General features: G+C 57.4%; 1 protein-coding gene and 1 long non-coding RNA gene across 5 annotated transcripts in view; both read left to right on the top strand.

Moving 5' to 3' along the window:
* The window catches only part of EPB41L1 (erythrocyte membrane protein band 4.1 like 1), a 62,394-nt gene extending 35,797 nt beyond the window's left edge, over positions 1-26,597 (top strand). Inside the window, exons 4-22 of one of the 4 annotated variants that reach the window (XM_050982061.1) lie at positions 150-314; positions 1,007-1,111; positions 1,188-1,230; positions 1,898-1,973; positions 2,079-2,297; positions 2,389-2,476; positions 2,736-2,888; positions 3,590-3,687; positions 3,835-4,010; positions 4,544-4,692; positions 7,011-7,202; positions 17,175-17,573; positions 18,930-18,998; positions 19,410-19,493; positions 19,691-19,753; positions 20,651-20,746; positions 21,605-21,685; positions 22,548-22,664; positions 23,771-26,597. In XM_050982061.1, coding sequence (XP_050838018.1) covers positions 150-314; positions 1,007-1,111; positions 1,188-1,230; positions 1,898-1,973; positions 2,079-2,297; positions 2,389-2,476; positions 2,736-2,888; positions 3,590-3,687; positions 3,835-4,010; positions 4,544-4,692; positions 7,011-7,202; positions 17,175-17,573; positions 18,930-18,998; positions 19,410-19,493; positions 19,691-19,753; positions 20,651-20,746; positions 21,605-21,685; positions 22,548-22,664; positions 23,771-23,779 — 2,382 coding nt within the window. In that variant the 3' untranslated portion in view covers positions 23,780-26,597. Of the gene's footprint in view, positions 1-149; positions 315-1,006; positions 1,112-1,187; positions 1,231-1,897; positions 1,974-2,078; positions 2,298-2,388; positions 2,477-2,735; positions 2,889-3,589; positions 3,688-3,834; positions 4,011-4,543; positions 4,693-7,010; positions 7,203-17,174; positions 17,574-18,929; positions 19,023-19,409; positions 19,494-19,690; positions 19,754-20,650; positions 20,747-21,604; positions 21,686-22,547; positions 22,665-23,770 lie in introns of all 4 variants that reach the window. The other 3 variants (XM_050982060.1, XM_050982062.1, XM_050982065.1) reach the window with 3 other exon arrangements.
* LOC127060296 (uncharacterized) overlaps positions 1-27,631 on the top strand; it is a 75,572-nt gene that overhangs the window by 40,212 nt on the left and 7,729 nt on the right. The gene's annotated exons all lie outside the window — the stretch shown is intronic.

Below are 27,631 nucleotides of genomic sequence, written 5' to 3'. Positions count from 1 at the left end.
CTCGGCTGTGTTGGCAGTGTGGGTTGGTGGAACTGGGCACTGTCCATCAGCAGGTGCCCCACTCTGTGGGCTGTGCAGAGCCTTTCCCCTCTGCCCTTGTGTCCCTCAGGCAGGGCTGCTAGGTAACCCTCTCTGTGTCCCTGCTCCAGGGCACAGACATGGAGGACAAGGACTACAGCGAGACCGACGGGCTCTCTGACAAAACAACTCCCAGCAAGACCCAGAAGTCACCCCAGAAAACCACCAAGAAAGTGAAGAGTGCCCTGTGCAGGGTGACCCTGCTCGATGCGTCCGAGTATGAGTGTGAGGTGGAGGTGAGTCCCAGATTTGGGGGCCTGTGCTGGTACCAAGGATGGGACACTCCTGAGACCCTGCCCAGTCCAGAGAGTCCTGAAGGACAGGACTCTTCCTAAGACAGCTTTGTAGTACCTCTGTCCTAGGGAAAAACACACACAGAAATAGCCATTTAAGTTGAAATTTCAAAATTAGTTAAAAGTCTGGAAAGAAAGACCCTTGCAAGGGATATCAGCCCAGTGAAACCAAATTTGGCAGCTACTCATAAGAGAAAACAGTGTCTAAGTCAGAAGCATAATGGCTGGGGATAGAGCTCTGCCTGGCAGTTCAGGCACCTGGCTATGGCTGCAGGATGGGACAGAGGGGACATGCATCTGTCAGTGGCTGCACCAAGGGTGCTCTCCATCACTCCACATGCTCCTGGCTCCTGGTGGCCCTTGTTATGCTGTGCTTGGGGATCCAGCCATCACTGCCACCAGGAGCCCATCCCCGCAGCCCTGGGACCTGGGTATCCCCACAGTGGTGCCCCATCCCTGCAGCCGTGGGACACCCTCTGGGACACTGCTTTAGGGACACACAGGTGATCCTGGGGCTGCAAAGCTGGGATGTGCTGAAGCCCATGCCGGGTGAGAGCATGTTTTGGTGGTCATCTGGAAGGTGTCCAGGAGCCTAAGGGACCAGCTGACCATCAGCCTGTCCATGTCTCTGACAGAAACACGCCCGAGGCCAGGTGCTCTTTGACATGGTGTGCGAGCACCTCAACCTCCTGGAGAAGGACTACTTTGGCCTCACCTTCTGCGATTCAGACAGCCAGAAGGTGAGCATGGGGGGTCCCTCTGCAGCCCCCCCCTCCGAGGTGGGGGCCCCCCTTACCTGCTGTCTCCTTATTGCAGAACTGGCTGGACCCCTCCAAGGAGATCAAGAAGCAGATTCGCAGTAAGTGCCTGGGGAGGGTCCATCCTCCTCAGCCCTGGGGTGTCCCATGGGGCTCCTGGATAGCTCAGTGTGGCTGTCCTGTAGCAGGTCACCTCCCCTCCTGCCCTAGAGGGGACCTTTGGCAGCTGGCCTGGGGACAGAGACACTGTTGCTCTTTCAGCTGTTTGTTACCCACCTCTTCTCTTACTCATGAGAGGCGAGGGGACAAAGGACTCTGTCTGTGCCACTGGAGAGCTGTCTGAGACTTGGTGCTGCTCTGGGCACCACCTGCCCTGTGTTGGGGGGGACAGGGATGGTGGGGAGAGTGGGGGTCCTTGCTGGGACAGGTCCTGGGGTACATTTGCCATGGTATTGCCTTGCTGGGATGGCAGAAGGGCTGTTGCCCAAGGTGGCACCTTCTGGGGCACAGGAGGCTTTTGCTGGGATGCTGAGCTTGTGGCTCCTGCAGTTGTGATGCTTGGCTGTCCCCAGCTCTCTGGGGAGGATTCCCCAAAAGCTGTGCTGGAGTCCCAAGGGCTATGCCCCTGGCAGCCTCTGGGGCCCCCTTGTCCCTGCCCTGTGCAAGTCTTGGAGGGAGCAGCAGGATCATCAGTGGACACACGGATGCGCCTGTGCCCTATGTGCAGCCCCATGGGTGCTGTCCTGAACTGCTCTCTCCCCTCCCCAGGCGGGCCCTGGAACTTTGCCTTCACTGTGAAGTTCTACCCTCCAGACCCTGCCCAGCTCACAGAGGACATCACCAGGTGAGGACAATGGGCCTCCTTCCTGGAAAGCCCCAGCCTGCCCTGGGGTCACCAGATAGGTTCCTGGGTCCCCTGCCCCACTCTGACCACCTGCCCGTCCTGCAGATACTACCTGTGCCTGCAGCTCCGTGCCGACATCATCACGGGGCGCCTACCCTGCTCCTTTGTCACCCACGCCCTGCTGGGCTCCTACGCCGTGCAGGCCGAGCTGGGTGACCATGACACCGAGGAGCACGTGGGCAACTACGTCAGTGAGTTGCGCTTCGCCCCCAACCAGACGCGGGAGCTGGAGGAGCGCATCATGGAGCTGCACAAGACCTACCGGTGAGCCCTGGGAGGGGACAGCATGGACAGGACAGCTGCCCCACGGCCCTGGGCTGCCCAGCCACGTGTCTCCCTCTCTGTCTCCCTGCAGGGGAATGACCCCTGGCGAAGCAGAGATCCACTTCCTGGAGAACGCCAAGAAGCTCTCCATGTATGGGGTGGACCTGCACCACGCCAAGGTACGGGGCTGGGGGCTGCCAGAGTGCTGCTCCTTCCCAGCCTGCTCCTGCCAACCTTCCTCCTGCAGGGAAGGCTCCTGACATGGCTTTGGTGACACCAGAGAAGCTCCAGAGATCAGACTCCACCAGCCTGGGGTTCACTGTTCCCTCTGCCAACCAGGCCCCTGCAGCACTCTGCAGGAGGGATGTGGCACTGCTGGCCAGGCTGGCTCTTGCCAAGCTGCTGACCTGTCCCCTCCTGTCCCCTTGTCTCCTCCAGGACTCAGAGGGCATCGACATCATGCTGGGCGTCTGTGCCAATGGCCTCCTCATCTACAGGGACCGGCTGCGCATCAACCGCTTCGCCTGGCCCAAGATCCTCAAGATTTCCTACAAGAGGAGCAACTTCTACATCAAGATCCGCCCGGGGGAGGTGGGTGCTAGGTGCTGGTGCAGCCCCTGGGTACCTGTCCTGAGGAATTGGGGCTGATGGTGAGGATTTTCTTCACCTGGCTCTGGCCTCTGCTCCAAGGATCCCACATTTATGACCACACTGGCCAAGAGAGCATATTTCCCACATTTCCTGTGGCATGGATTTCCTTTTGTGTTGTCTTGTGACTTCAGCAGCTGAGGGACCCCAGGATCCCATTCCTGACTGATGTCGTGACCCTGCTGGTATAGGGAGCTTGCCCAGGAATGGGGGTTAAGGGCCATTTTTGTCACATCTTCACAAGGTTTTTTCATTCATTTTCAGACTTTATTTCCACTCATTTATGGTGGGAAAATGCATTTCTACCCACATGTTCCAGCAGGCTGGAGGGTAAGGACAGCACACCTGGAGTGATGCCCTCAGACCAAAACAGCTGTAAAAGCTTTTGGTTTCTTGAGGGAATTTGTCTTGCACTGAAAAGCCATTTACAGCTGAGGAAAGTGCTTAGGCCAGAGGTGTGAGGTGTATCACTGCTGGGCATGATGCTGGGCATGGACCATCCCAGCATGAATCTGAAGAAGATTTTTGAGGGTGTTTTGCATGGTCACAGCTCCTGCCAGAGGAACCTGAGGACTTTGACAAGGTCCTGGCGTATCCCCTGGCGCAGGATGTGCCTGTAACAGCCTGTCTCTGTCTCCCCCAAGTACGAACAGTTTGAGAGCACCATTGGCTTCAAGCTGCCCAACCACCGCTCAGCCAAGAGGCTCTGGAAGGTCTGCATAGAGCATCACACCTTCTTCAGGTGAGGCACCTTCTCTAGACCTTCTCCAGGCCTCTTTTCCCAGAAGCAGACACATTCCTGCTTCTGCTGCAGTAGGTGCACGTGGGGAGCAGTGCCAGGGGGCCTGATTGGGGCTCGCTGACACCATCCCACCCCTGTCACCCCCAGGCTGGTGTCCCCAGAGCCACCCCCCAAGGGCTTCCTGGTGATGGGCTCCAAGTTTCGGTACAGCGGGCGCACGCAGGCGCAGACGCGCCAGGCCAGCGCCCTCATCGACCGCCCCGCACCCTTCTTCGAGCGCTCCTCCAGCAAACGCTACACCATGTCCCGCAGCCTGGACGGAGGTACAGGGGACAGGGGGACACTGCTCCTCTGGCAGAAACAGCAGAAGCTGCCCGGCCTCTTGGGCTGGGTCACAGCAGTATCAGGCTTCCTTCTGGAGGCTGTCCCCAGCCTCATCCCCATGGCACAGGGGCTGTCCCCACCCCTAGGGGTAGCTCAGACTGTGCATGCACAGAGGGACATGGCAGGGCTGGGGTCAGGCAGCTCAGGGACACATCACCCCTTCCTCTGTGCCCTGGGACCCCTGGAACCACCTGACCCAGGTGTGAGCTGGCAGGGGCAGGGGGCTGAGGCAGGAGCTGGGTGGCAGGGCTGGGGTGACCCAGCTGTCAGAGCTGGAGGGGCAGGGGGCTGAGGCAGGAGCTGGGTGGCAGGGCTGGGGTGACCCAGCTGGAAGAGCTGGAGGGGCAGGGGGCTGAGGCAGGAGCTGGGTGGCAGGGCTGGGGTGACCCAGCTGTCAGAGCTGGAGGGGCAGGGGTCTGAGGCAGGAGCTGGGTGTCAGGGCTGCAGTGACCTGGCTGTCCCCCACGGGCAGAGTTCTCGCGCCCAGCCTCTGTCAGCGAGAACCACGATGCCGGGCCTGAGGGTGAGAAGCACGATGAGGATGGTGAGTTTGGCAGCAGGAGACGCTCTGAGACAGAGGATGAGGAGGTGACCACCCCAACGAAGATCAAGGAGCTGAAGGTACAGCCGAGGTGGGCAGAAGAGGGTGGGGGTGGAGGGGTAGGCAGGGCCTGGGTGCAGGCAGCAGGGCTGGGCTGCAGGCAGGAAGGGTCACCTTGCGGCAGGCTCCCTGCAGCCCTGTCAGTGTCAGCTGTGCCCCAGGCTGGTGGGACCCTTGGGATGTGGCTCTTGGCCCCACCAGTGGAAGTGGAGCTGTCACAGAGGTTCAGATTAGCTTGGATTCCCCAGAGCCCTCCAGGTGGTCTCAAGGCTCATCTCCAGGCAGGGCTGGGCCTGGAAGCAGCCCAGTTCTGGGACAGGGATGGGGACAGGCTGAGCACATCAATGCCCACCACTACCTGGGCACAGCCCAACCCGTCCTGCCCTGGTCCCTGGGCTGTCCCAGCCCATTTCAGCCCCATGCTGGGAGGGGAGGGGGGTCCCTACCAGCCTATCAACTTAACTGTGGTGTTTGTGACAAGTGCCCTCAACTGACCCTGCTGGTTACTTTTAACCCTCTCTTTGCTGCCAGCCGGAGCATGAAACAACCCCCAGGCACAAGCAGGAGGTATTCTGTCTCTGGAGTATCTTAGTCCTCATTGGTGCATCATATTGTCCATCCTTCCCAAAACAAGTCCGTCTGTCACCCTATTTACTGGAATACAAGATGCACCGGGCCGGGGGTTGGGTGCTGGAGGAGCCCAAGGAACAGACAGCTGGGGATCAGCTGTGGCATCTTCTATCCCACTAAGTGAGGTGGTCCTGATCGTGCCTGTGAGCAAGAGCCCTCCCAAGGGCCAAGAGCCCCTGGCCCATTGGGATGACTTGGCTTCTGCTCGTGTTCCTGACCCGCCATGTCCTCACCTTGTGTCTCCTCTCCTGTGGAGCTGGTCCCATCCTCCTGCTGGCACCCGACCCACGCTCTGCTCCTGCCTGACCCAAATTGCCTCATCTTCCCCCTGCCCAGCTCTCCTGCAGCCCCCGGAGAGCTGGGCTGGGGCTCCCCAAGCACTGTGGCTGCCATCCCACCCCACAGGGGCCAAGAGGCTCTGAGCTGCTTAAGGGGGCCAGCACTCACACCAGCCCTGTGCCTGCCCACCCTGAGAGGGGCTGAGCAGAGAGGGAGGCTGAACCCTCCTTGCACAAATTGTGCCTGTGGTGGCCCCATCAGGAACGATTCATCCTGGCCTCAAATCCAGGGATGTTCCCCGGGGGATCCCCTCTGTGAGCAGAGATTCCAGCTGGAGCTGGAATGGGAGTGCTTGCCAATGGCAGTAATGGGAGTAAGCACTGCCAGGGGATGGGGTTGGCCACGCCGGCACCGCCCAGGCTCCCTGTGCAGCCCTATCGGGGGTGGACATGGGCCCCGACCCCGCCCGCCTCATCGGGGGTGGGCTCCGGCCCCGACCGCGCCTGCCTCATCGCTTGCCCGCTGCATGTGCATGTGCTGCGCCCAGCCCAGAGGTGGGCACACCTGAGCCCCCCTCAGCTCGGGCATGCGGGGCCAGGGCGGGACTTTTCCTGAGCTCTGCTGAGCCCTCTGTGTCTGGAAAATTCGGTAGGGCTTTTCCTGGGACTCTCACGGGTCTCTGCTCTGTTGCCGGGGAGGTGTTTGGGGGCCTCCTTTTGAACCTCAGGAGAGCTTTGGGTTTGGGTTGGAGGCAGAAGCCAGGTTCCTCCTGGGAGCTGGTTTGCCCACCTCTGCGGCGGGACGAGGGGGCACCCCGGCGCCGTGCCCTCCCCGAGCCACGTTCTGACACTGACCCCTCTTCCCTGAGCACTCTGAGCTGTCCTCTCTCCACAGCAGATCAGACTCACCCCACCCTGGGCTGATCCACAGGGATCCAGTCTTGAATCCATGCTGGACATCCCTGCCCAGCCCTAGACCTCCACCCCTTTGACAGAACCTGCTCTGGAGGAGCTGTGCTGGAAATGCCTTTCTGAGACAGAACCTGGGCTCCCTTTGTGCCTAGCACCAGACAACAGCAGAGGCTGCTGGTGTTTCCAGCAGAGCCCCATTCCTTGCTGATCCCAAGGCTCTCCCCTCCAGGAAGCTTTAGCATGTCCCCAGCCAGGAGGACACAGAGCCCTGGAGATGCCACCAGGCCATGCTGTGCTATTCACCTGCTACACACATTCTGCTGCTGCCTGCAGTGAAAGAGCTGCTCCCTCTCCTACAGTGAGACCTGCAGACCATGGTGCTCCATTACTCTCCTCATTTGGCTCCTGAGACCCTAAATTCCAGCCCAGTGTGACACCAACCCTCCCGGTGCCCCTGCTCATCCCTTTGGACTGGGCTGCTGCTTTAACCATCACTCTCTTCCTCTCTCCTTCCCAAGTTTTTAGACAAGCCAGAGGACGTTTTGCTGAAGCACCAGGCCAGCATCAATGAGCTGAAGCGGACCCTGAAGGAGCCCAACAGCAAACTGGTTCACAGGGACCGGGACAGGAGGCTGCCTTCCTCACCAGCCTCTTCCTCACCCAAACACGAAGATGAAACACCAAAGGGAACCCCTGAAAAGGCCACCGAGGTTTGTTCTGCTGCTTCTCTTCCAGAGAGGATCAGGATCTGTTGGGTAGGAGTCCTTCAGCTCCTGTGCTGCCCTGAGGGAGCTCAGTGGCAGTGACGTGCTGGGGACAAGGGTGTTGTTTCTATGGTTTTGAACCATTTTTACTGCTGGTGGAGGGGCACTGCAGGAGACTGTGCAGCCCTTGTCTGGATGGGTTTTGGGGCTACCTGAGAGGTGGGCTGGGGCTCTGGTGGCCCATGGGGTTGGGTTTTGCTCGCTCTTCTCAGGAGCAGCATGTGGGGCTGGGCCAGTGCAGCTTCTGCCCGGGGGTGTCCCAGAAGAGCAGGACCAGGCTCCTGTGCAGGGGTGCCCTGTGGTGCTCTCAGCAGTGGAACCTGGGTGGTGGGAGGAGGTGGAAGATGAGTGGTGCCACACTGGTTCCCACAGCCACCTCCTGCCTTCTGGGTATTCTGCACACTGGCTTTGCATTGGGACCATGGGGCAACAGGAGAGCACTGGAACTGGGGTGCCAGGACAAAGCCCCAGGTGCTGGAGGGGTGTGGATGTGGCACAGCTGGGCTCTGTGGCCTGGGTCCCTGCTGGGCTCAGTGCAGGCAGCATGTGACAGGCGTGTCCCCTTGCCAGCCTGGATGCCCTGTCCCCCTGCCAGGGACCTTCCCTGCCTGCTGTCCCTTGGCGGGTCTCTGAGCCAGTGCTGTGCCCACAGCAGGGGACATGGCTCCAGGAGGGTGGGTGCCACATGTGGGGCTGCTCTGCCCTGGCTGCCCCCTGTCATGGAGAGGGCACAGGCTCTGTGGGGAGTTTGGGATGTGTCCGTGTTCCCAGTGGGCCCAGCACTGCCCAGAGATGGGGGGGGCTGTGGCCCCTCACAGAGCACTCGGCTGGGAAGAGGAAGAGGGGCTTTCCCCCACATTGCTTTTACCATGGAATATATCAGGTGCAGAGCTGTGAATGGAGCATCTAGAGCTGGCACAGCTGTAACCTCTGTCCATCTATCTATACATCTTTCCATCCATTCATCCATCCACTCACCCACCTGCCCACCCTTTGTTCCTTCATTCCTTCTCAAATTCTCTCTTTCTCTCTCTCTCTCTCTCTTTCTCTTTGTTTCTGTCTCTCTGTCTCTGTCTCCCTCTCTCTCTCCCCGTGGGTGCTGGGGTTTCCATGCTGGCACAGACGATGGAAGAGGACACCTTAGAGGATTTTGCATCTGAGCATGGAGCTTCCCTAAGCATGGAGTCTTTCACACAGAAAAGCCTTGTCTCCTCTCCTGAGGTTGTCACCATTCCCTTTCTCCCCCACCTCTCACTCCCACCATGGGGGTCCCCAGCCTGCCAAGGGGTCTTGTGCCCTCTGAGCAGAGCTGCCCATTGGTGGGTGCCCTTTCTGGTGATAGGCAGGACCCCTCCCAGGACAGGGCTGTTGGTGAAACCTCTCCCCTGGCTGTTCCTGCTGGACTCTGTGTTCCTGGAGAGAGTTCCCAGTGCTGGTGCGGGGCTGTGCTGGAGCCCAGTGCTGAGGGTCCCAAGGCAGAGGTGACCCGATGGCCTGGACACCTGGGTGGCTGCTCCAGCAGCCTCAGGCTGTCCTGGCTGCAGCTGGAGTTCCCTAGGCCCAGGCACCCTGACAAAGGGCATCCTTGGAGGCATCCTTGAAGCCATGCCTGTGCACAGCCAGGTGACGCTCCATCAGTGTGAGGGGTGTGAGCTCTCAGCACCCCCTGTGTGTGGGTTTAGCTCAAGGGAGGGGACAGCCAAGAGTTGTGCCTTCACTGTGCAAAAGCAGGCTGGCATTTGAGCCTTGGTTCTGGCATGATTTGCCCCAAGGACATGTGGTGCTGGGACACTTGTCCTGCTTGAGCACCCCAGGGAGAGGCAGAGGGGTGGGGGACAGGCTGGGCACACTCTTGCTCCAAGTGGATGTCCCTTAGACCATGCAGAAGTCACTAGCATGGGCAGGAGCCTGAACGTGGGCTGGCTGAAACAATCCCCAGGAGGCAGGATGGGGGTCAGGGCACAGCCTGGGCTTCAGGAAGGATATGGCACCTTCAACGGAGCAGCAGCATCTCCTGGTCCATGTTGGCACCCTCCCCATTCCAGTATTTGGGAGCTGGAGGACGGAAACAGCAGGTGTGAGGTGTACATTCATCTCCTGAGTAGTCTTGCCCTCGGTGTGCCCAGCCTGAGCTGGGGTGCAGGTGCTAAGGTGGCCTCACCAGTGGTTTCTCTCCAGGCATCTGTGACTGAGACTTGGCCCTGATATGTCCCCATGTATACCCACAGGCCAGAGCCTGTGGTCTCCCTGAGAGGTTCGTGACCCCAAGGGGGTGATGGCACAAGGACAGCACATCTGCAGAGCCTGGAGTTCTCATCACTGCCAGAAGGTCCCCTGGGCTGCAGGCCCACTGGGCTTGGGTGGTTTGTCACTTCCAGCCCTCTGACCCCACTCCTGCTGGAGGATAGGAGCGCTGGACTGGGCAGCGCCGGGAGCCTCTCTAGCCCCCAGTTTTGTCCCAACATTTGATTCCCTCATTATCCTTGCCTGAGGCTGTGCTTTCCTCTCAGGTGAGCTGGGTCTCTCTCAGAGCAGAGAAAGGCAGTAGGGGCACTGAAGGATGCCCAAGGGAGAAGCCCCCCACATGCCTGGGGCTCTCCAGGGCTGTGGCCCCCGTTGGTAGGAGCAGAGGCTGTCTCTGCTTGCTGCTGTTCTCTTTCCTTTCTGTCTCTTGTGCTGCCTAGGCCACAGTGGGAATGGCCTTCCCAGTTGCTCCTGTCCCTAGAGCAGATGCATGGGGAGGGAGGGAGGGAGGGCAGAAGTGTGAAAGTCACTTATCCCGTGGGAGGTTAAGGCTGGTTTCTGGACAGAGCCTTCCCAGCATCATCCCTTCAGAGGCAGCTTTGTCGTGGCTCCATCCTCCAGCCCACTGACCTCCAAAGCTTACAAGCTCCCTGCTTCCCCGGGGGATGTGCCCTAGTATCCAGAGATTTGCTCCAAGCATCCCCCAGAGCCCTCAGTCTCTGGAGACAGAAGGGCTGCCCTGAGCTGTGAGCTGTGGCCACAGCCCTCCAGAGCAGAGTTCACATCACACCGAGGAGCTGGATGTCCCTTGAGCTGGGCTGTGCTCATCTCAAGAGTCTGAAGAAGCTGGTTTGGGAATAAATCTGAAACTTTGGGGTTTTCCTGACTGGTGAAGAGGTCCTGTAATGGATGAAGATGTTCCAGGGGTCAGACTTTTTGATCTACATTTATCTTGGACCTTAACTCAGAAGAGGAGCCTGAAGAAAATCATCTTCTTTGCTCAGGGAAGATCTCCTCCGAAGGACTCTGGTTTGCAGCCAGAGAAGAGAAATGAGAGGGCTTTGCTGAGGAGATTTGTACACATGCCTACAAGCTGTCCATCTTTGTCCTGGCTGAGAATGGTTTCAGCAGTGAGACAGCAGGGCAGGAGCAGGAGAGAAGCTGCTGCACCCTCAGGAAAGTGAGCGATGTCCTGGTTGAGTGTGGCTGCTGGACAGGAGGGAGTGCAGAGGCACTGAGGGCCAGACACCAGCAGGGCTGCCCAGTCAGGGGGGGATGCTGCTGCCACGGCTCACATCCACCTGGGAACAGCCCCGGGGCAGCCACTGCTCCTGGCAGGCACTGATGGGCTCTGTTCCCAGTTTCATGGACTGGGAAGGAACAAAAGCTGCACTGGAGGCAGGAGTGGATGAAAGGAGCTGGTGCAGGGTAAGGGGCTATGGGAGAGGCTCGTGCTGGAGGGTGCTGGGGGTCAGGTCTCCTGCAGACTCTGCTGCTCAGAGGGGCTGCCTGACCAGGGCAGAGTCCTTGCCAAGGATCCCTCTGGCACCAGAGGAGGAGGGTGCCCTTGCTGCCCGTCCCCGTGGATATCCTGGCACTGCAAGAAGCTGGTACTTTCCTGCCCTCAGGGGTGGGGTGCTCTTTTGTGGGGGCCCACAGGCTGTACCACAGCACAGCCCCCAGGTGCTTCCCTGCGGGCTCTTGGGGGTTTTTGGGGGCAAAGGGAATCTTGGCAGAGCCTGGGGCAGGGGCAGGTGAGGGGCTGCAGTGAGGGCAGGAGCAGGGCCTGCAGCGCTGTGCCAAGGGAGTTCTGCTTCCTTTGACACCTGGCAGAGAAAGCAGCAGCTGGGAATGGCATTCTTCTGCTGGGGCTTTCACTGACTTCTCATTTCCTTGTGGGAGCTCTTCCATTAGTAACTGGTTTTCCTCCTTTCTTACTCTCCTCTAATATTATCTTCCCTCCCTCTGGCTCTGCTCCCCTCTGCCCCCTGTTTCCCCTTCTCCAGTATCAGTCACTAGGTTTGCATTTTGGGTGCAACTGCTCCAAACATTCCCCCAGTGCCCTGCATGGGGTGAGGCTCATGTTTCCAACTATTCCTGGCTGGAGAGGGCATGGACAGGCAGCCCCCTCCTGGGGCCTGGAGTGCATCCTAGTGCCCTCGAGGGCCATCCTTGCCCCTGCTGCAGGCTGTGCCCAGGCAGGCTGTGCCATGCCATGGGCAGTGCCAGCCCCATGGGGACCCCCAGCACTGCCCTCCTCATGTGCTGCCAGGGGTGGCTGAGCTGCCTCATGGTGCAGATGTTCTCCTGAAACTCTCTTCCCATGAGTTATTTCCTACCTGCTGTTCCAAAAGTGGCTGGATTTTAGCGGTGTTTTGTTCTTGGCCCTCATGAGGCCTTTAGCTGATGTGCAGGATGAGCACATGGATTGTACAAGGTGTCCCTGGCAGCAGTGACCTGGTGTCCCCTGCCAGCAGCACGGTGACATTCCTGCTGTGGCCGTGCTGCAGGATGCTCCGTGGCCTTTGCTTGGTCCTGCTGCTGAGCCCGTGGTCTTTTACACTTCACAGGGAGCCTTTCACAGGTGACAGTTGCTGAACACTTGTTTTCAGCATGGCTGGGTTCTGAGGAGATGTCCCTGATGAGCTGGAAAGGAGGGATGGTCTTTTGGGGAATCTGAGCTGCAGCATCTTGTAGGAAAGGGACAGGGCCTTGCTGATGGCTTGCAGTGGTTTCTTTCCCTGCTCGTGCTCTTGGAAGTCTGACAAAATCTTAGAGCACTTAGATCTCAGCATTATCCACTATTATCTTAGTGGATAATGCTGAGAGTGAAGCTACCCAAAACCCAGGGCCTTGCTTCCAATGAAATCTCACCCCTGGGAGTTGCCAGAGGCAGCTGAAAACAAGGGGGCAGCCAGCTGTGTTCCCCTGCTTCCAGAGAGACCCTGGTGGCTGTTCTTGTGTCTGCTGGGACAAGAACACTCCACTCCCACTCTGTGCCACCAGCTGAGCCCCAGGTATTGCAGGTGTGTCTGTGAGCCACTACCCAGAGCAGAGCACTGTCCCCAGAGAGGACACTGGCTCGGTCCCCAGTGTGACATCAGCCCCTTATTTCCAGCCCCTCTCTCCATCAATGAGTGGCTAGGCTCTTTGTACAGAGCCTCAACTCTGGCCTTGAAAAGAACAATAGTAATAATAATAATAATAATAATAATAATAATAATAATAATAATAATAATAATAATAATAATAATGACAGTGATGATGATGATGATGTAGCCAGCCCCGTGCCAGGCAGACTAGCTGTGCTACTTGTGCCAGCAGCACTCAGGGCCAGGGTGTCTTATGCGTTTAACTCTTCTTGCTCCAATTGCAATGCAGGGCTCGGAGCACTGGGTATTTATAGAGAGAGAAGCCCCTAGGCTGGAAGCTGTAGCTCTGAGGAAAACTCTGAGAGCCAAGACAGAAGAAGCACGTGCAGGGACCTCGGAGGGGAACACGAGTGGGAGCCTGACGAAAGTGGTGGTGACGGTAGGGAAAGCCAAGGACGTGGCAGGCCAGGAAGAGCCGGCAGCTGCAGCCTTGGAGACGAGGAAGAGAGCCAAAATGATTGCTAGTCCTGAGGATTTTGAGTCTGTGTGGGAGGATGAGCTCTATGAGAAGGAAAGCAGGAGTGAGTCCAGCCCAGGGGAGGCACATCCACCCACTGAAAGTGCAGAGGGGGAGCCCCCAGAGTCGGGCAAAGGTGCAGCCACCAAGGAGCCAGGGCTGCCCAAGCCCTGTCAGCAGCCTGAAGAGAGGCAAAGGACCAAGATTTTGGAGCCAGAGCTTCCCCAGGGAGAAAGTGAGGTGCTCTCCAAGGACCGTGCTTCTGCAACCTTCAGGAAGCAGGAGGCCAGAGTGCCAGCCACGGCCCCAGAGCTCCTGAAAATTAAAGTGAAGGCTGGCGATGACAGCTCAGAGACTTCTGCAACCCAGAGGATCATCTACTTAGGAGATCCAGAGGGGGAGGAGAAGGACAGTAAAGCACATCTGGTCTCGGACACTGGTGGGTGGCTTGGCTTGGAGGAGAGACCAGAAGCCCCAGTAAACACATCCAGGGAGGGGTCCGAGCATGTCACACCTGTGGCAGAAGGGTTCCAAGCCCTGTCCTCAGCAAGTCACCAGCACAGGACAGTGTCTGAAAAACCCACTGGAGCACAAGAGCCACCTGGGATGAGCTGTGATGAGACCAGCCTGGAGGGACATCCCCTCTCAGGGTGGAAAGAGCTGTCCCTGCAGCCAGAGAAAGCACCTGGTGCGGGGGTGCCTGGAGAAGCACCCGTGGGAAGTGAAGGCCTGCTCGGTTCCCAGGAGGTGAGACCAGAGGAGATGGAGCTGCAGAGCTCGGGGGGAGGCTTGAAGCCATGTGGCCTGACAGGGGATGGCCCCAGGGCTGAGGAGCACAGAGGGAGCCTAGACATCTGCCCAGCACTGGAGGGGCTCTCAGGAAGGGTTGTAGGAGACAGTGACAGGGAGGAAAGTACCAGAGTGGTTCTTCAGATGGAAGAGATAGAGCCCAAGTCACCTCCATCATCAGCTGGATCTTGGCAGGGCCACACTCACACCATGGGGCTGGAGGGGGACAAACCCAGTGCTCCTGTCCCTCCACCCCTTCCCCAGAAACCCAGCCCAGTCCCTGTGGAGCCATCTCCAGGTATGGAGCCTCAGGGCACAGACCTGTCCCTGGGCACCAGCCCTGCCAGAGAGGTGGCCATGCCCGAGCATGTGAGCCCCTCTGTGGAGGTGGCACTACCCATGGGCACTAATCCCGAAGCTGAAGAGCAATCCCAAAATGTGGGATTTGCCTCATGGAAACCCCATGAGGTGAAAAGTCCTGTTACAGGAGAACCACCCCAAAACACAAACACTGCAGCAGAGTCGATCCAGGTTAGAGACCTGGCCACCAGGGAGGTGGCCCAGGACATGGACACAACACAGAGCAACGTGCCTGCCACTGAAGAGCCAGTGCAGGAAGAGAAGCCCATGATCAAAGAGCTCTTCCAGGGTTCAGGGTCAGGGAAGCCGACTAGAGATGAAGGCTCTGGGATAGAAGAACTGTCCCATGGCAAAAGCTTTGGCATGGCTGAGCTGCCCCCCAAGGGGGAAGATGCTGAACACCAGACTGAGACAATCCTGAGGGATTTGCCCCTCCACACTGCAGATCCCAAAACACAAGAGCCGCAGCGGGACTCGGAGTTCAGTGTTGGACAAGATCTGCAGGGTGGGAGCCAGACAGTCACAGAAAGCACCAGGGACAGTGACCTATCTCCAGAGCAGCCACCACAGGATGACTCTCCCCCTAGAGCAGCTGCTGATGTCCCACCCTTCCAGTCCCCTGCAGCAGGATTGTGCCAAGGAAGCAAGGCATCCCAGCTCTCTGCCCTGGTGAATGAAGGCACAACAGGGCAATCAAGTGGTGAGACACATCCAGCAGAGCCTGGGGTGTGGGTGGCTGGGCTGGCAGGAGCTGTGGCCCAGGAGCACAGGGATGCTGCCATGGCCCCAGGAAGCCAGGAAGACAGCAAGAGTTACAGGGAAACTTCCATGGCCTCCAAGATCAAGATGTTTGAGCAAGGCAAAGCGGAGCAAAGGGCAACCCAGGAGGGACAAGAGCATGTGCCTGAAGCTGAAACATTGGTGACAGCCACAGGGAAGGCAAATCTGGCACAGGATCTGCCTTTGAGCACCAGCCTCTCCTCACCCTCTGCAGTGAGACCTCTGTCCAGCGTGGGCGCCTTGGCCCTCAGGCAAGGGGCTGGTTCAGGAGACACCTCCCAGCCTCACTCCCTGAAGGAACGAGTCTCTGCTGAGCCCGAGCACGAAGAAGACAGTGCCGACCTGGCCTCACCCGACTCCGGCTGTGAGCTCACCCTGGCCGAGGCCGTGGTAACTGCACCAAGCCGACCGGACGTGACATTCATGCGCATGTTCTGTGGCTCTGCCCGTGTCCAGTGGCTCCTCACACATCCATTGACTGGCAGCAGGCGCTTTGCATCCCTGTCCTCTCTGTCTGTGTGTGTGGTCAGGCTTCACTGGCTGCATGCGCAGCCGCTGCCCAGTCGGTTCATCAGCTTTTGTTTTGCGCCCCCCCAACATTTTGGCCCCCTGGAGAATGCCGCTCGCTGAACCCAAGAGGGGCACCCGAGCTCCGTGGCCGGGAGCAGGAGCGGGCGCCGGGGGGTAGCTGGAGGAGCTGGGACTGTCACGGACACGCAGCCCCAGCAGCAGCGTGCCCACGCTTCCAGCTTCACCCCTGCATTTCCTACGTTGGTTGATTACCCCTTCTTGCTTAGCTGCCACCCTGCCCTGCCTTCAGCGAGCTGGTGGCCGGCTGATGGAGTAGCTTCCCTCACTCTCGTGAGCGCTAGAGCAGCTCCTGCAGAGTTCATTTCCTTCCAACTAACCCTTTTCTCTAATCCAGAGCAAATCTCAGCAACCAAGTGGGGAAGAAAAGGATTTATGTGACCCATCAGTAAAATCCAGCCTGAAAGAAGAGAATGTAAAGGCTGCTGTTCGAGTGGTCTCGCAGGTCTCAGTGCTATTTTGCTAAGTGCTTCTCCTGGCAGTGTGAGCGCTCGCCCCGCGGCCAGGGCTGTGCTGCCCCTCCGCTCTCCTTGCAGGGCTCTCTGTATGTATTGGTCAGACACACCCCCCCACCTGTGTCTGCAGGCGTGTTCCCCTGGTGCTGCTGGACACCCTGTGTTTCACCCATACCTCTCAACCTCCCACAGTGCTGAGGGAGGGGTGTGCTGGCACGGCCCAGCCCGTGGGGGATGGCCCTGGCTGTAACGCCTGGTGCAGAGGCCAGGAGGTGGGGTTTTCTCTGGCATCGGTGAGCTTAGAGCTGTTCTTAAGGGTCAACTGGGTGTAGATTTTCCATGGCTTCATGGCAAAGTGGGGCAATGGGATACGTCCCCTCCGATGGCAGAGTTGAGAGGTATGTCCATGTCTGGAGAAGAGTGGATGGAGGGAGGTCATCCCTTGGCTCTGGCCATGCTGTCAATTACACTGACCAGGTCGCTCTGAGACTCACCAGAGGCCTCTGGAGGGGCAGTTGATGTCAGTGGGGCAGACTCACCCCGGGGCAGCTGTTGGGCTGGACCTCCCCCCAGGGTGATGCTTCACAGGATGCTCAGTGGAATTGGCTCACTCCTCCTCAGTGGAATTGGCACCCTCCTTTGCTTCTCCCTCACCGTGGCTTATGGGCCCTTTCCTTTCAAACTCTTCTCTCTTTCTTTCCCTTGTTTGTTTTTTTTTGAGTCACTGACATCAGATAGCCCTTCGTCTGAGCTCTTTCTGAATGTCTCCTGTCAGACCCAATGTTTTGCATCCATCTGCTTCCACCAGCGCTCTGAAGTGCCTCCAAACTGGCCGAGCTTTTTTTTTGCCTGACCGAGCCTTTTTGAGATGATTCATTGCCAACAAACTTTTGGCACAATCCAGTGGAGTCGCCTTCTCTCCCCCAGCAAAGCCACTGCTGTCAGAAAGGTTTCGGTCTCCATGCTTGAGTTGTGTTTGACTCTACCCTGTGATGTTTGCTGCAGCCTTCCTTCTCTTGCTGCTGCCGTGTCCCCACCGGCGCTGCCCCGCGGTGCTCACGGCTCCGTCTCTCCACGATTGTGTCTCCTTCAGAGAGCGGGCATGAGGGAGGGCCCTGAGGAGAGGGTGAAACCGCCCCGGCACAGGGCTCCCGAGAGCGACACCGGCGACGAGGAGCCCGATCAGGAGAAGGACTCGGTCTTCCTGAAGGACAACCACTTGGCCATCGAGCGCAAGTGCTCCAGCATCACCGTCAGCTCAACCTCCAGCCTGGAGGCGGAGGTGGACTTCACCGTCATCGGGGACTTCCATGGCACAGCCTTTGAGGACATCTCCCGCAGCCTGCCCGAGCTGGACAAGGACAAGAGTGAAACAGAAGATGAAGGCCCGGTTTCCTTCCAGCACACAGACAAAGTAGTTCCTGGACTGGAAGAGGATGTCAAAGGCAGGGATAAGGTCTCCCAGCCCAGCCCAGATGTCTCCCAGCCAGAGGTACACAGGGACACCATTCACCGAGACTGGCCCGGTGCCATCGTGCCTCCGTGTCCCTTGCACCCAGCGTTGCCTGGCGGGTTGCGCTCCTGGCTGCTTTTGGGGAGCATGGCTGCCACCCCCCGTTCCTGCCTGGTGCACGCTGTGTCTGTGTTGCATGACTCTGTCGCGTGCTTCATGCATCTGCTAACCAGGAGAAGTTGTTGTCACCTCTGTCCCTGCGTGTGGCTGCCCCGGCACAGCCCACAGCAGCATGTGTGCCGCAGGGAGGGAATGTGGCACTAACTGTCGGAGCTGTCCTCGTGTCCTGCATGAATTCAGTGACCAGTCTGTGTAGTGCAGAGCCATGTGCTGCCCACTAACCTCTCTGGTCATGCTGGGGCTGGGAGGGATTGGCCTCGTGGAGCCATCCTGGAGCTCATGGAGGGTCACTCTGTGCTGGGAGGGGTCATAGCAGGGCTAACAAAATTGCATGTGCATGTGTGTGGGGCTGAGTGCATTCACGGGGATGGAACAGCAGAACCAGCCCTAGCTCCGTATGGCCTTGTCTCTGTGCTGGGCCGGAGCCATCTCTGGTCCACCCACCTAGGGCAGCCTCTAGCCCTGCAGGTAAGTCCCAGTGCTGGCCAGAGCTGCTGAGATTAGTCCCGACCTAAAGCCAGGAAAGAGCTGCACAATTATATGGAGCTGTCTCTGAGCCAGCCTGGAAACCCTGGTGTGTAGCTGTGGCTGTGGGGGATCCACTCCAGTGCTGTTGGCTCGGGAATACTGAGCACTGGTGAAGCATCCCCCATGCAGGAACCCTTGGCAGCTCCGGTTTCCTGCAGCAGGGCAGTGCTGGCAGCCTGTGTCCATTCCCCTGTGGCTCTGACACTCCAGGTGTACCCAGAGCCACCAGGAGCTGGTACAGATCACAAAATGACTGTAGCACAGGCATGAAACTGGTTTGGTGGCTCTCAGTTGGCTTTTGAAGAACAGTTGTCCTTATCCATGGTGTCTATAAATCTATCCAAAAAATCCCAGGGACAGAGCAGCAGGCCTGATTTGGGGTGTGTGGGTCACAGGGCACTGTAAGTGGTGCCTGTCTGCCCAGGGCAGTAGGCCAGCCCTGTAGTTTGCCTGGGTAGGACTCAATGTGACACTCAGAACATCGTGTGTGTGGCACCTGCGAAGGACCAGGGCAGGGATGCTTTGCCAGGGGCTGCTGCACAAGGAGCACAGAATTAGAGTGGCTGGGCTGGAAGGGACCTTAAAGGCCATCTCTTTCCAGCACCATGCCATGAACAGAGCACTCAGGGCTGTTGGCATCGTGCCCCAGGGCCTGGCTCTGCTGACTCTCTGCTGTTCCTCCTGCAGCCCTCAGCCCCAAAAGCAGATGCTGTGACTGTGAAGAAGCCCGAAGGAGAAGGCTCCGCTCCCCATCGGGTCAGCACCACAGACACGGCCCAGGTGACATGGTGGCTCCCCAGAGAGCCTGAGCCCTGAGGCTGCCCTAAGCATCACTGAGGCCTGTCCCTCGCAGCAGCACTGGGAGGGTGGCAGCTTTGTGTGGTGGTTGCGGGCCTCTGCTCACCCTTGGTGTGGTGAAGTCTTCAAAAAACACAAGCTAAAGTCCAGCCAGAGATATTGTCTAAATGTCCCTGGCCCCACCTGCCATGCTGCTGGGCAGTGCTGGCACACAGGAACATCTGTAGTGGTGACAGCCACCAGCTGGCTGTAGCTTCACTGCCCTCCCTGGCTTTCTCTGGCAGCAGGATATGGCCACATTGTCCCTGCAAGTGTCACCCACTCCCTGGTGGCACCTCCAGGCTCACCTGGTTTCCTTTGCTCTGGCAGGTGGACGGAGGCACCCCGGGCAGCAGAGACACCACCACCACCACTGCCCAGGCTGGCACCACAGAGACAGCGCCGGTGACCTCAGTAAGCGGGGCTGGCCCTCGAGGGTGGGGGAGCCACCGTCCCCTGCACTCCCTCTGCTCCTGTGGGAGTGACTGGGGCCAGCTGTGCTGGGGGGGCCCTGCCCCATTGGGGGTGGGGGGAAACAGTTTGGAGGGTGACACCTGCCATGTTTGCGCCATGCCAACGTGAGCCAACGTGCCTCTCTGCTCTTCTTTCAGGATCACGGCACCAAGGCTGGCAAAGGGGCCGCTCCCACCACAGACCTTCGCTCCCTGTCACCGGTGAGGGGGGACCTGGTGCCACCAGCAAGGCCAGGCTGGGGAAGCCAACCCTGTGGGGCTGGAAATGGGTGGGATTGGTCCCACTGGGCCCCCTGCTGTGTTCCCAGCACTGGTACCTGGCTGATATTTTGGTACTGGGAAGGGAAGAAGGATGCTCAGGAGTTTGGGGAGCAAGAAGTCAGGAGGCCCCAGCCTGTGAGCTTTTTCCTATACCAGATCCATACCTTGAGCATCTGCCTGAGGAGGATAATTCCCCAAAATACCCCAGTGCCTGGTGCATTGGGCTGAGATGCATTTAGCTCTGGGTGTCCTGCGGGGTCACCCAAGGCCACCCACCCACAAAGTCTCCTGACTCCCAGTGGAGATGGTGGCCACCATCCATCCTGCCCAATACAGCCCTTCCTCTGGAAAGGGATTTCTTACTCCACCCCTTTGTTTTGATGGAGTCCAGCCTGGCCAAACACCAGGTGCTGCTCCAGGCTCATCCCTTTGAGCTGCAGGGAGAGCTGCACTGGGGCTGGGGTACCAGTGCATCCTTCGCAGCCTTCCCAGCCTTTGGCATGCAAAGTGGGATGGACAGAGGCAGCCTGAGAACTCTGTGCTAGAGTGGCCCTGAGGGTGGGTACAGAAGAGCCAAAAGCAGCTGTGAGACTCTCGGCCCAGTGCAGAGGCCCTCTGTAGCTGCTGTGAGCTTGGATACCTGTGGAAACCTCTCCCTGTCCCCCCCCCACCCCAAGCCTTTGATGCAGTTGGAAGGACAACTCATTGTCTTTTTCCCTTGCTGTGCTCTCCCCTCCCTGCTTGGCTGAGGGGGTACATCCCAGTGGGAGCTCCTGGCTGGCTCCCAGGACTGGGGCTCCCAGGACTCCCCTGACCGCACTGCTTTGTGTCCCGCAGATCTCGGGCGGCTCCGCTGGCAAGGAGGTGCTCACCAGCATATTCAGTGCCACTGCAGAAACGCTCTCCACCTCCACCACCACACACGTCACCAAGGTGAGAGCAGCTCCAGGACTTCCTGAAAGCCACTGGAATTAGGGGATGGGTGGATTTATATTGTGCTAGGTACAGCAGAAAGGGCCCCTCTCCTTCCAACAAGCCAAGAGCTGTGTGCTGTCCTATGGAATGGCAATCCCACAGAGTGCTCTGTGCCCTGGGTGCTGCCTGTGCCATCCAGCCAGGTGTGACCACAGCATGCAGGCACAGCCAGGGGTGTGCATTCAGCCAGGGGCAGGCCAGGGCTGGGAAGTGAAGGAGACAAGGCAGTAGCAGAGGGTCTCACCCATGGCCATTGCATCCCCAGATTAAATACACGCTTTTCTTCCAGGGAACAATGGACAGGATGGGAGGAAATGGCCTCAAGTTGCACCAGGGGAGGTTTAGATTGGTTATTAGGGAAAATTTCCTCACAGAAAGGGTGGCCAGGCACTGGCACAGGCTGCCCAGGGCACTGGTGGAGTCCCATCCCTGGAGGGGTTTCAAAGATGTGTAGCTGTGGCACCTGGGGATGTGGTCAGTGGTGGCCTTGGCAGTGCTGGGGGAACAGTTGGGCTTGGTGATCTCAGAGAGCTTTGCCACCCTCAGTGATTCTGTGATTCTAGAAAGACAGCAGCAGCTCTGTGAGGGAGCTGAGCAGCAGGAGGGTGCTCGGCACCTGCCCCAGCCCTTCTCCTTCCCCCCTGGGGCTGCTGTGTGCCACACTTCTCCATGAGCCAGGGGAAGTGGGACCTGCTGGACTACAGGGCAGTTCCTGAGGGGATGCTGGTGCTGTTCCTGCTCCTGTGGCAGAGTTCCCTCCCCTGCCTGGAGCTGACTGCTGGGACAGGGGTGAGAGCTCTCCTTCTCCTCACGCAGACTGTGAAAGGAGGGTTCTCCGAGACCCGGATAGAGAAGCGCATCATCATCACGGGAGATGAAGATGTGGACCAGGACCAGGTAGGAGCAGGATGCTCTGCCTTTGCCTAGTTCTGGCTTGCCCTGGATGCAGCACTGCATGTTTCTGCTTCTGGCTGAATCTGTTAACTGCTTTTGGCCAAAAACTGACCACCAAGACCCCAGACCTGTCCAGCAGGGCGGGTTCCCATGGGTGCAGTGACCCTCAGGCCATCTCCCACCACGAAGCCATGGCAAAGGCCACATCCCAGTGCAGAACAGAGTGATGACATCACTTTTTTACGGTCATAAACGCATTTCTAGGTGTCCTTTCTCTGTTGAAATACTCTAAAGTGACCTAGGTCACCTCTCTCTTCCAGCACAATCTCACTACAGATTGAGCCTCTCCAGGTGATGGTGCCTCAGTGTCAGAGGACAAAAAGTGACACACTTTTGGGATGAAATAACAAAGACTGACACAATTCTTTAGGTCCACAAGGTCACTTTCCTGTGGCCTCACAGGGATTTGTTACTTAAGAAAAAAAATAAAGAGATAAAGTAATTAAAAGGCTCTGAAATAATTTTTAGAATTATAATAATAAATTTTATAATTCCAGTAGATTTTTTTAGTGTTTTCCTCTGCCCAGGTTTCAGTAGCGCATCTGTACAGGAAAACAGCAGAGAAAGGCAGCTCGTGGGGGCTCCGAGTCATGGATGAATTCTCAGTCATGCTGGATTCCCATGCTGGGCTTCAGCCTCTTCTTCCAGGCTGCTGTGGGTTCAGCTCTGAACCCCTGCATTCCTGTCCTCCTGGAATCCCACTCTGCTCCTTGGAATGCAACTCAGCTGCTTTCTGGCTGCAGTCAGGGTGCCTGATTGCAGGAGAGGGAGGATAAATGCTCTCTCTCACCCTTCTGCTTTCCAGGCACTGGCTTTAGCAATCAAAGAGGCAAAACTCCAGCACCCTGACATGCTGGTAACCAAAGCTGTGGTGTACAGAGAAACAGAGCCCTCTCCAGAGGAAAGGGACAAGAAACCTCAGGTAGGTGGAGAAGCTGCCAGGTGTGATTTACACCTGCTGGTAATGGTGCTGTAACAGGTCATGGTCTCTGGTCCCCACCAGCCACAGATGGTGGCATGGTGGCTCAGGGCTCAGCCACCTGGTTCTGGTCAGGAAGCCACTACCATGCCACTGAAAGCAATGCTGTGGATGTCACCCTGCTGTTCTGCTCAGCACAGGGCTCGGAGGCATTTGATGTAAAAAGGAAAGGACTTGGAAAGGACCTGCTCATCCCCCTGGGGTAGGAAGGGAATGAGGGGATCTCATGTTTTTGGGTAGGCTGAGGCACTTAGCTACAGGTTATGCAAACCCAAAGTATCAGAACAATGTTGGCAGAAATTATATTTTCTTTACAAAAACTGTACAGGCTTTCAGTACCACTCAGATCCCCAGGTTTAGTTTTTATACACACACAGGTGTAGGCAGCAGCACGCAAGGTTTGCACCTCCCTGCAGACACCCCAAAGCTGTCACAGTCCCAGACACTTCTCTAGGGCTTGGGGGGTCCTGGCCCACCCTGAACCCCTTCTTTGACCCCATTCCCCCTGTCAGCCAGGAGATGCAGCTCCTCTGGGTTGGCACAGCCACCAGACCCCTGTGTGGGAGCAGTGGGGACAGAGGTGGAGAGGAGAAGGAACAGTTTTGGGGGCTCCGGCAGCAGCCAGGCTGCAGGTGCCTTTGGAGAGGCTCCTCGGAACTGGGATTTTCCATTTCTTTATCATATGAAGGTTCTGTTTGGCAGCTTTTAAGCCTGGAAAAGTGACCAGCAATGCAGCTGGGGAAGTCAGGAGAGGCTGGTGGATCTGCCTCACCCTGTCCCACAGTACAAACGAGTCCAGACATTCCTGTATCCCATAGGATCCACCCACTTTTAGTTAAATGGCTTAAAGTGAGGGAGCTCCCTTCATGTCCTTCATGCACAGCACCAGCACAGTGCCTGAATTCCTGCTAATTACCAGAGCTCCAGCTAATTAAATGCAAACTCTGGCCCCAAGTGTTTGCAAAGTTTCTATTCAGTGCCCTCATCCAAAGAGGAGCCTCCATGGACTGCCACTCCATGACTTGGTCCTTTTCATCTGCCTTGCACAGGAATCTTGACCAATATGTTCCTGGAAGCCAACATCTGTATTCCAACCTGGAGAACAGGGGAGAAGGAGCCTTCATGCTGGATTTATCAGCAAGACATAGACATCCTGGCTGCAATGTTCATGGCAAGAGACAAAAATTTTTAAAAAAGGAATAGCAAATATATTATATATATATATACATACATACATATATATATATATATATATATATATAAACAGGAAACAAATTGCATCCTTGCACTGCTGCTATATGCTGGAAACGAATAGCAAACAACACCACCAACAAACAAAGCCAACCCTCTGCAGATAAATTGAAGAATTTCCTGGATTCCTGGATTGGTGATCAAATCAGATTTAAAGTCATAATAATAACAATAATCTTGGTAACAATACAATAAGCCACCATCTTGCATGTTACATGAAAGGACACACAATCATGAGTTCATTTGTTGCACACTGAATGGAAAGGAAAACTGCTTTGCAACAAAGCAAGTAAGCAAACTGAAGTAAAAAACCACAAGCAGAAGCAAAACCATTCCCCACCTCTGGAAAGAAGAGAGAAAAACATTCAAGTTATGACCTTAGAGTTATTTTCCAATTCACAAGTGTTGTTTCACCCTTCTCCTTATTCCATGCTGGTTTTTTGCATTTTTGGGGGTTCTGTTAACTCTTCCCCTTCCCTTCCTTATCTTCTCTGTGCACTTGTCCAACCTCTTGTTCTCTGAAGGTATTTAGGAATGGGTTTCATTTCAAACAAAGCAAATGATATGTACATGGTTCCTCATCTCTAACAAGCGGCCTGTGGGGTTTCCTATGGATGTGCATTTCAGTTCTGTATATTATTCTATATAACAGAGGGGGAGGGAGGGAACAATGCTGAAACAATTCAACAGTGCTGGTACAGACGATGCCAACATTTTTAAAGGTTAACTATTGGATTGACTGTGGTTGGTGTACTTGGAGACTCTTAGATCACCCATGGGACTCGGAGTCCCGCAGGAAGGAATGGGAAAGGTTTTGGCTGCTGCTGGCTGGGGGGGAAGGGGAGAGGGCGAGGGGCAGGAATGTCCTGCTGGTGATGTGCAGTGTGTGGTGGTGAGGTTTGGAGGGGCAGCGTCACCTGGAGGGGCACAGAAGGCTCCAGCTCCGAGAGCCGTAGGCAGGATGGGCTCCCAGCCCCCTGAGCCACAGGGTCAGCTGGGAGCGAGGTGGGAGCCGCAGGGCTCGGGGCTCCCCTGCAGGAGCCCTGCCGGCGAGTAGGGGGGGGTTTGCTTTGTTTCTGGATCCCAGTAATGGAGGTACTTGAGTTTTGTAGTGGGGTCAAAGGCAGAGGGGCTGCTTGTGCCCTGCCTCCCCCACTGCCAGGGGTGTGATGGCAAAGGGCTGGGGACAGCGCTGGCAGGGCCATGGCAGTGCTCCCCTGTCTGCCTAGGGACGGGCAGTGCAGGGAGCGTGCTGTGTCCATCCCTGCAGAATGTCCCCAGCGTCCCAGGCTGGATGGGAGAGCCCAGGAGGTGTCAGTGGAGCTGCTCCCAGCTCAGCCTTCAGCCGAGGCTCCTCCAGGGCTGCCTTTGGAAGGGGACCGTGGGCCAAGCCCAGGGCCCTGTACACTGTGAACCAGGCAGTTCAGGTAGGCTCCCAACCAAAACCAGAAAGAAAAGGAAAGAAATGGGTTTCCTTCTTGGAATTGTCTCTAGCTCCTGCAGAAACAGAAGGGCCCATGATTCTGCACCATTTTGCCTTTAGTCTCCCACCCCTGACACAGGCTGTGCCCAGGCCCGGGTGTGTTGTGCCAGGCCCTGCCAGGGCTCGCAGGATGCCCGAGCAGGAGTGCCTGAGCCAAGAGGATGCCGTGGGCAGCCCCTGCTCCCACCTGCGCTGCCCAGCAGGGAGCTGCTCCCCCTGACAGCTGCTCTCTGTTCTTCAGGCAGAGAGGTGTGGAAGGCAAGAGCACAGGGGCTCTGCCCAGCTGCCAGCCACGCACCTCCAGAGAGCACAGCCCCAGCCTCAGAGCACTTAGGGCAGCTGCAAAGAGGCTCCTTTTCTCTCGTTTGTTTTCCCAATGCACCCAAGGCGGCCGTGCCCAGCAGTGGCACTGCCAGGGCTGCTGGAGGGTGTTCACCATGGCACAGTTCAGGGTCGGGGGAGCCCACCTGGCTGGGGCACCTCCACAGCCCACCCGAGGCTGCTGTGAGCCTGCAGAGTTGATTTTGGCGTGGTGCCCAGCCTGGGAAGCGAAGGCTGCCCTAGGATTGAGCAGCCTTACAGAGTGAGGCTCCCTGTGCTTGGGCTGCCGTGAGTTCTGTTTGCAGTGAGCAGCCCCTGGCTCCCGCAGCGTGTTCATGGGTGGCACTGTCAAAGCCTTTTTTTTTTCCTTAAAAAAAAAGAAAAAAAGGACAGAAAAAAGCTCACTGCTTGTTCTCCTGGCAAGGTGTGGCTTACAAGCCCATCACCACACTCTGTTTCAGATAGCTGGCCACTGCTTGTTTTCTTCCAGGGGCCTTTTCTGTGGAAAGGGGTGGGAGACATGAGTGCCTGTTTTTACCCAATCCCACAAATTCATTCTGAACCTGGCCTGCGATTGCATGAGTAATAATAACAGTAACAATAACAATAATAATAATAATAATATTTATTTTTATTTGAGAAGCACCTTACCAACCAACTGCAACGCTCTGTTGTTCCTTCACTAACTCTCCTTTTCTCTTCCCTTGTTCTCCCTCTCCCCCTTTGGTCATACTCCTTTTCAGTGCTCGGTGGTGTATGCGTGTGTGCTCACTGTTCTTGTATTCAATAAAAGTGAAATAAATGTGTTTGATGCTAAATCAGCCATGCGTCTCGGTGGACTCTTTCCTACTGAGAGGATGGAGAAGGGAAGGGAGAACCTTGCAATGGGAGCACTGCACATGGAAATACTGGGCTTTATCTAAAGAGAAGATGGTAGCAATCACAGAATCCCAGAATGGCTTGGGCTGGAAGGGAATATAAAGCTCATCCTGTTCCATCCCCTGCCGTGGACAGGGACACCTTTGACTAGACCAGGACGCCCCATCCAGCCTGGCCTTGGGCACCGCCAGGGATCCAGGGGCAGCCCCAGCTGCTCTGGGCACCCTGTGCCAGGGCCTGCCCACCCTCCCAGGGAAAAATTCCCTCCCAATATCCCATCCAGCCCTGACCTCTGGCAGTGGGAAGCCATTCCCCGTTGTCCGGAGTCCCTCTCCAGCTCTCCTGGAGCTCCTTTAGGCACTGGAAGGGGCTCTGAGCTCTCCCTGGAGCCTCGTCCAGGTGAGCACCCCCAGCTCTCCCAGCCTGTCCCAGAGCAGAGGGGCTCCAGCCCTTGGAGCATCTCCACGGCCACCTCCGGACTCCAACATCTCCACAACCCTCCAGAACTGCAGAGCCCAGACAGGGACGCTGTTCTCAGGTGGGGTCTCAGCGCACCAAGGACACATGAAGGTGTTGCCAGGTCGGGAACTGCAGCTGCTGCAGCCGGGAGCGGCTTCATGTGGGGGGTGCTGAGCCTGGGACACAGCGCGGGGCAGCGAAGGTGCTTGTGAGAATGCTCGGGATGCGGGGAGTGCTGGGAACTGCCCATCTCTGGGGACCCCGAGCCTGTCTGCTGTTCTGGAAGGGAGGACGTGGTGCTGGGACAGCGTCTCTGTATCACAGTGAGGGTCCCCGTGTGCCTGTTCAGGGGGGGCCTCTCGGTCCATCAGTCCCAGTGACGGCTCTTGTCCGTCTGTCCCGCTGGGGGGTGGAAGCACGGGGGCCCAGGGGAATGGCAGGACTGCGGGCCGCTTTTGGGGACAATGGGTCAGCGGGGAGCAGCCGCCAGCCACGGAGAGGCAGAGGGGAGCAGCGC

The sequence above is a fragment of the Serinus canaria genome, chromosome 20, assembly GCF_022539315.1.
Source record: "Serinus canaria isolate serCan28SL12 chromosome 20, serCan2020, whole genome shotgun sequence".
In the NCBI taxonomy this organism is placed as follows: Eukaryota; Metazoa; Chordata; class Aves; order Passeriformes; family Fringillidae; genus Serinus; species Serinus canaria.
Note: the sequence above shows the minus strand (reverse complement) of the source record. Positions and strands in the feature narration are given on the sequence as shown.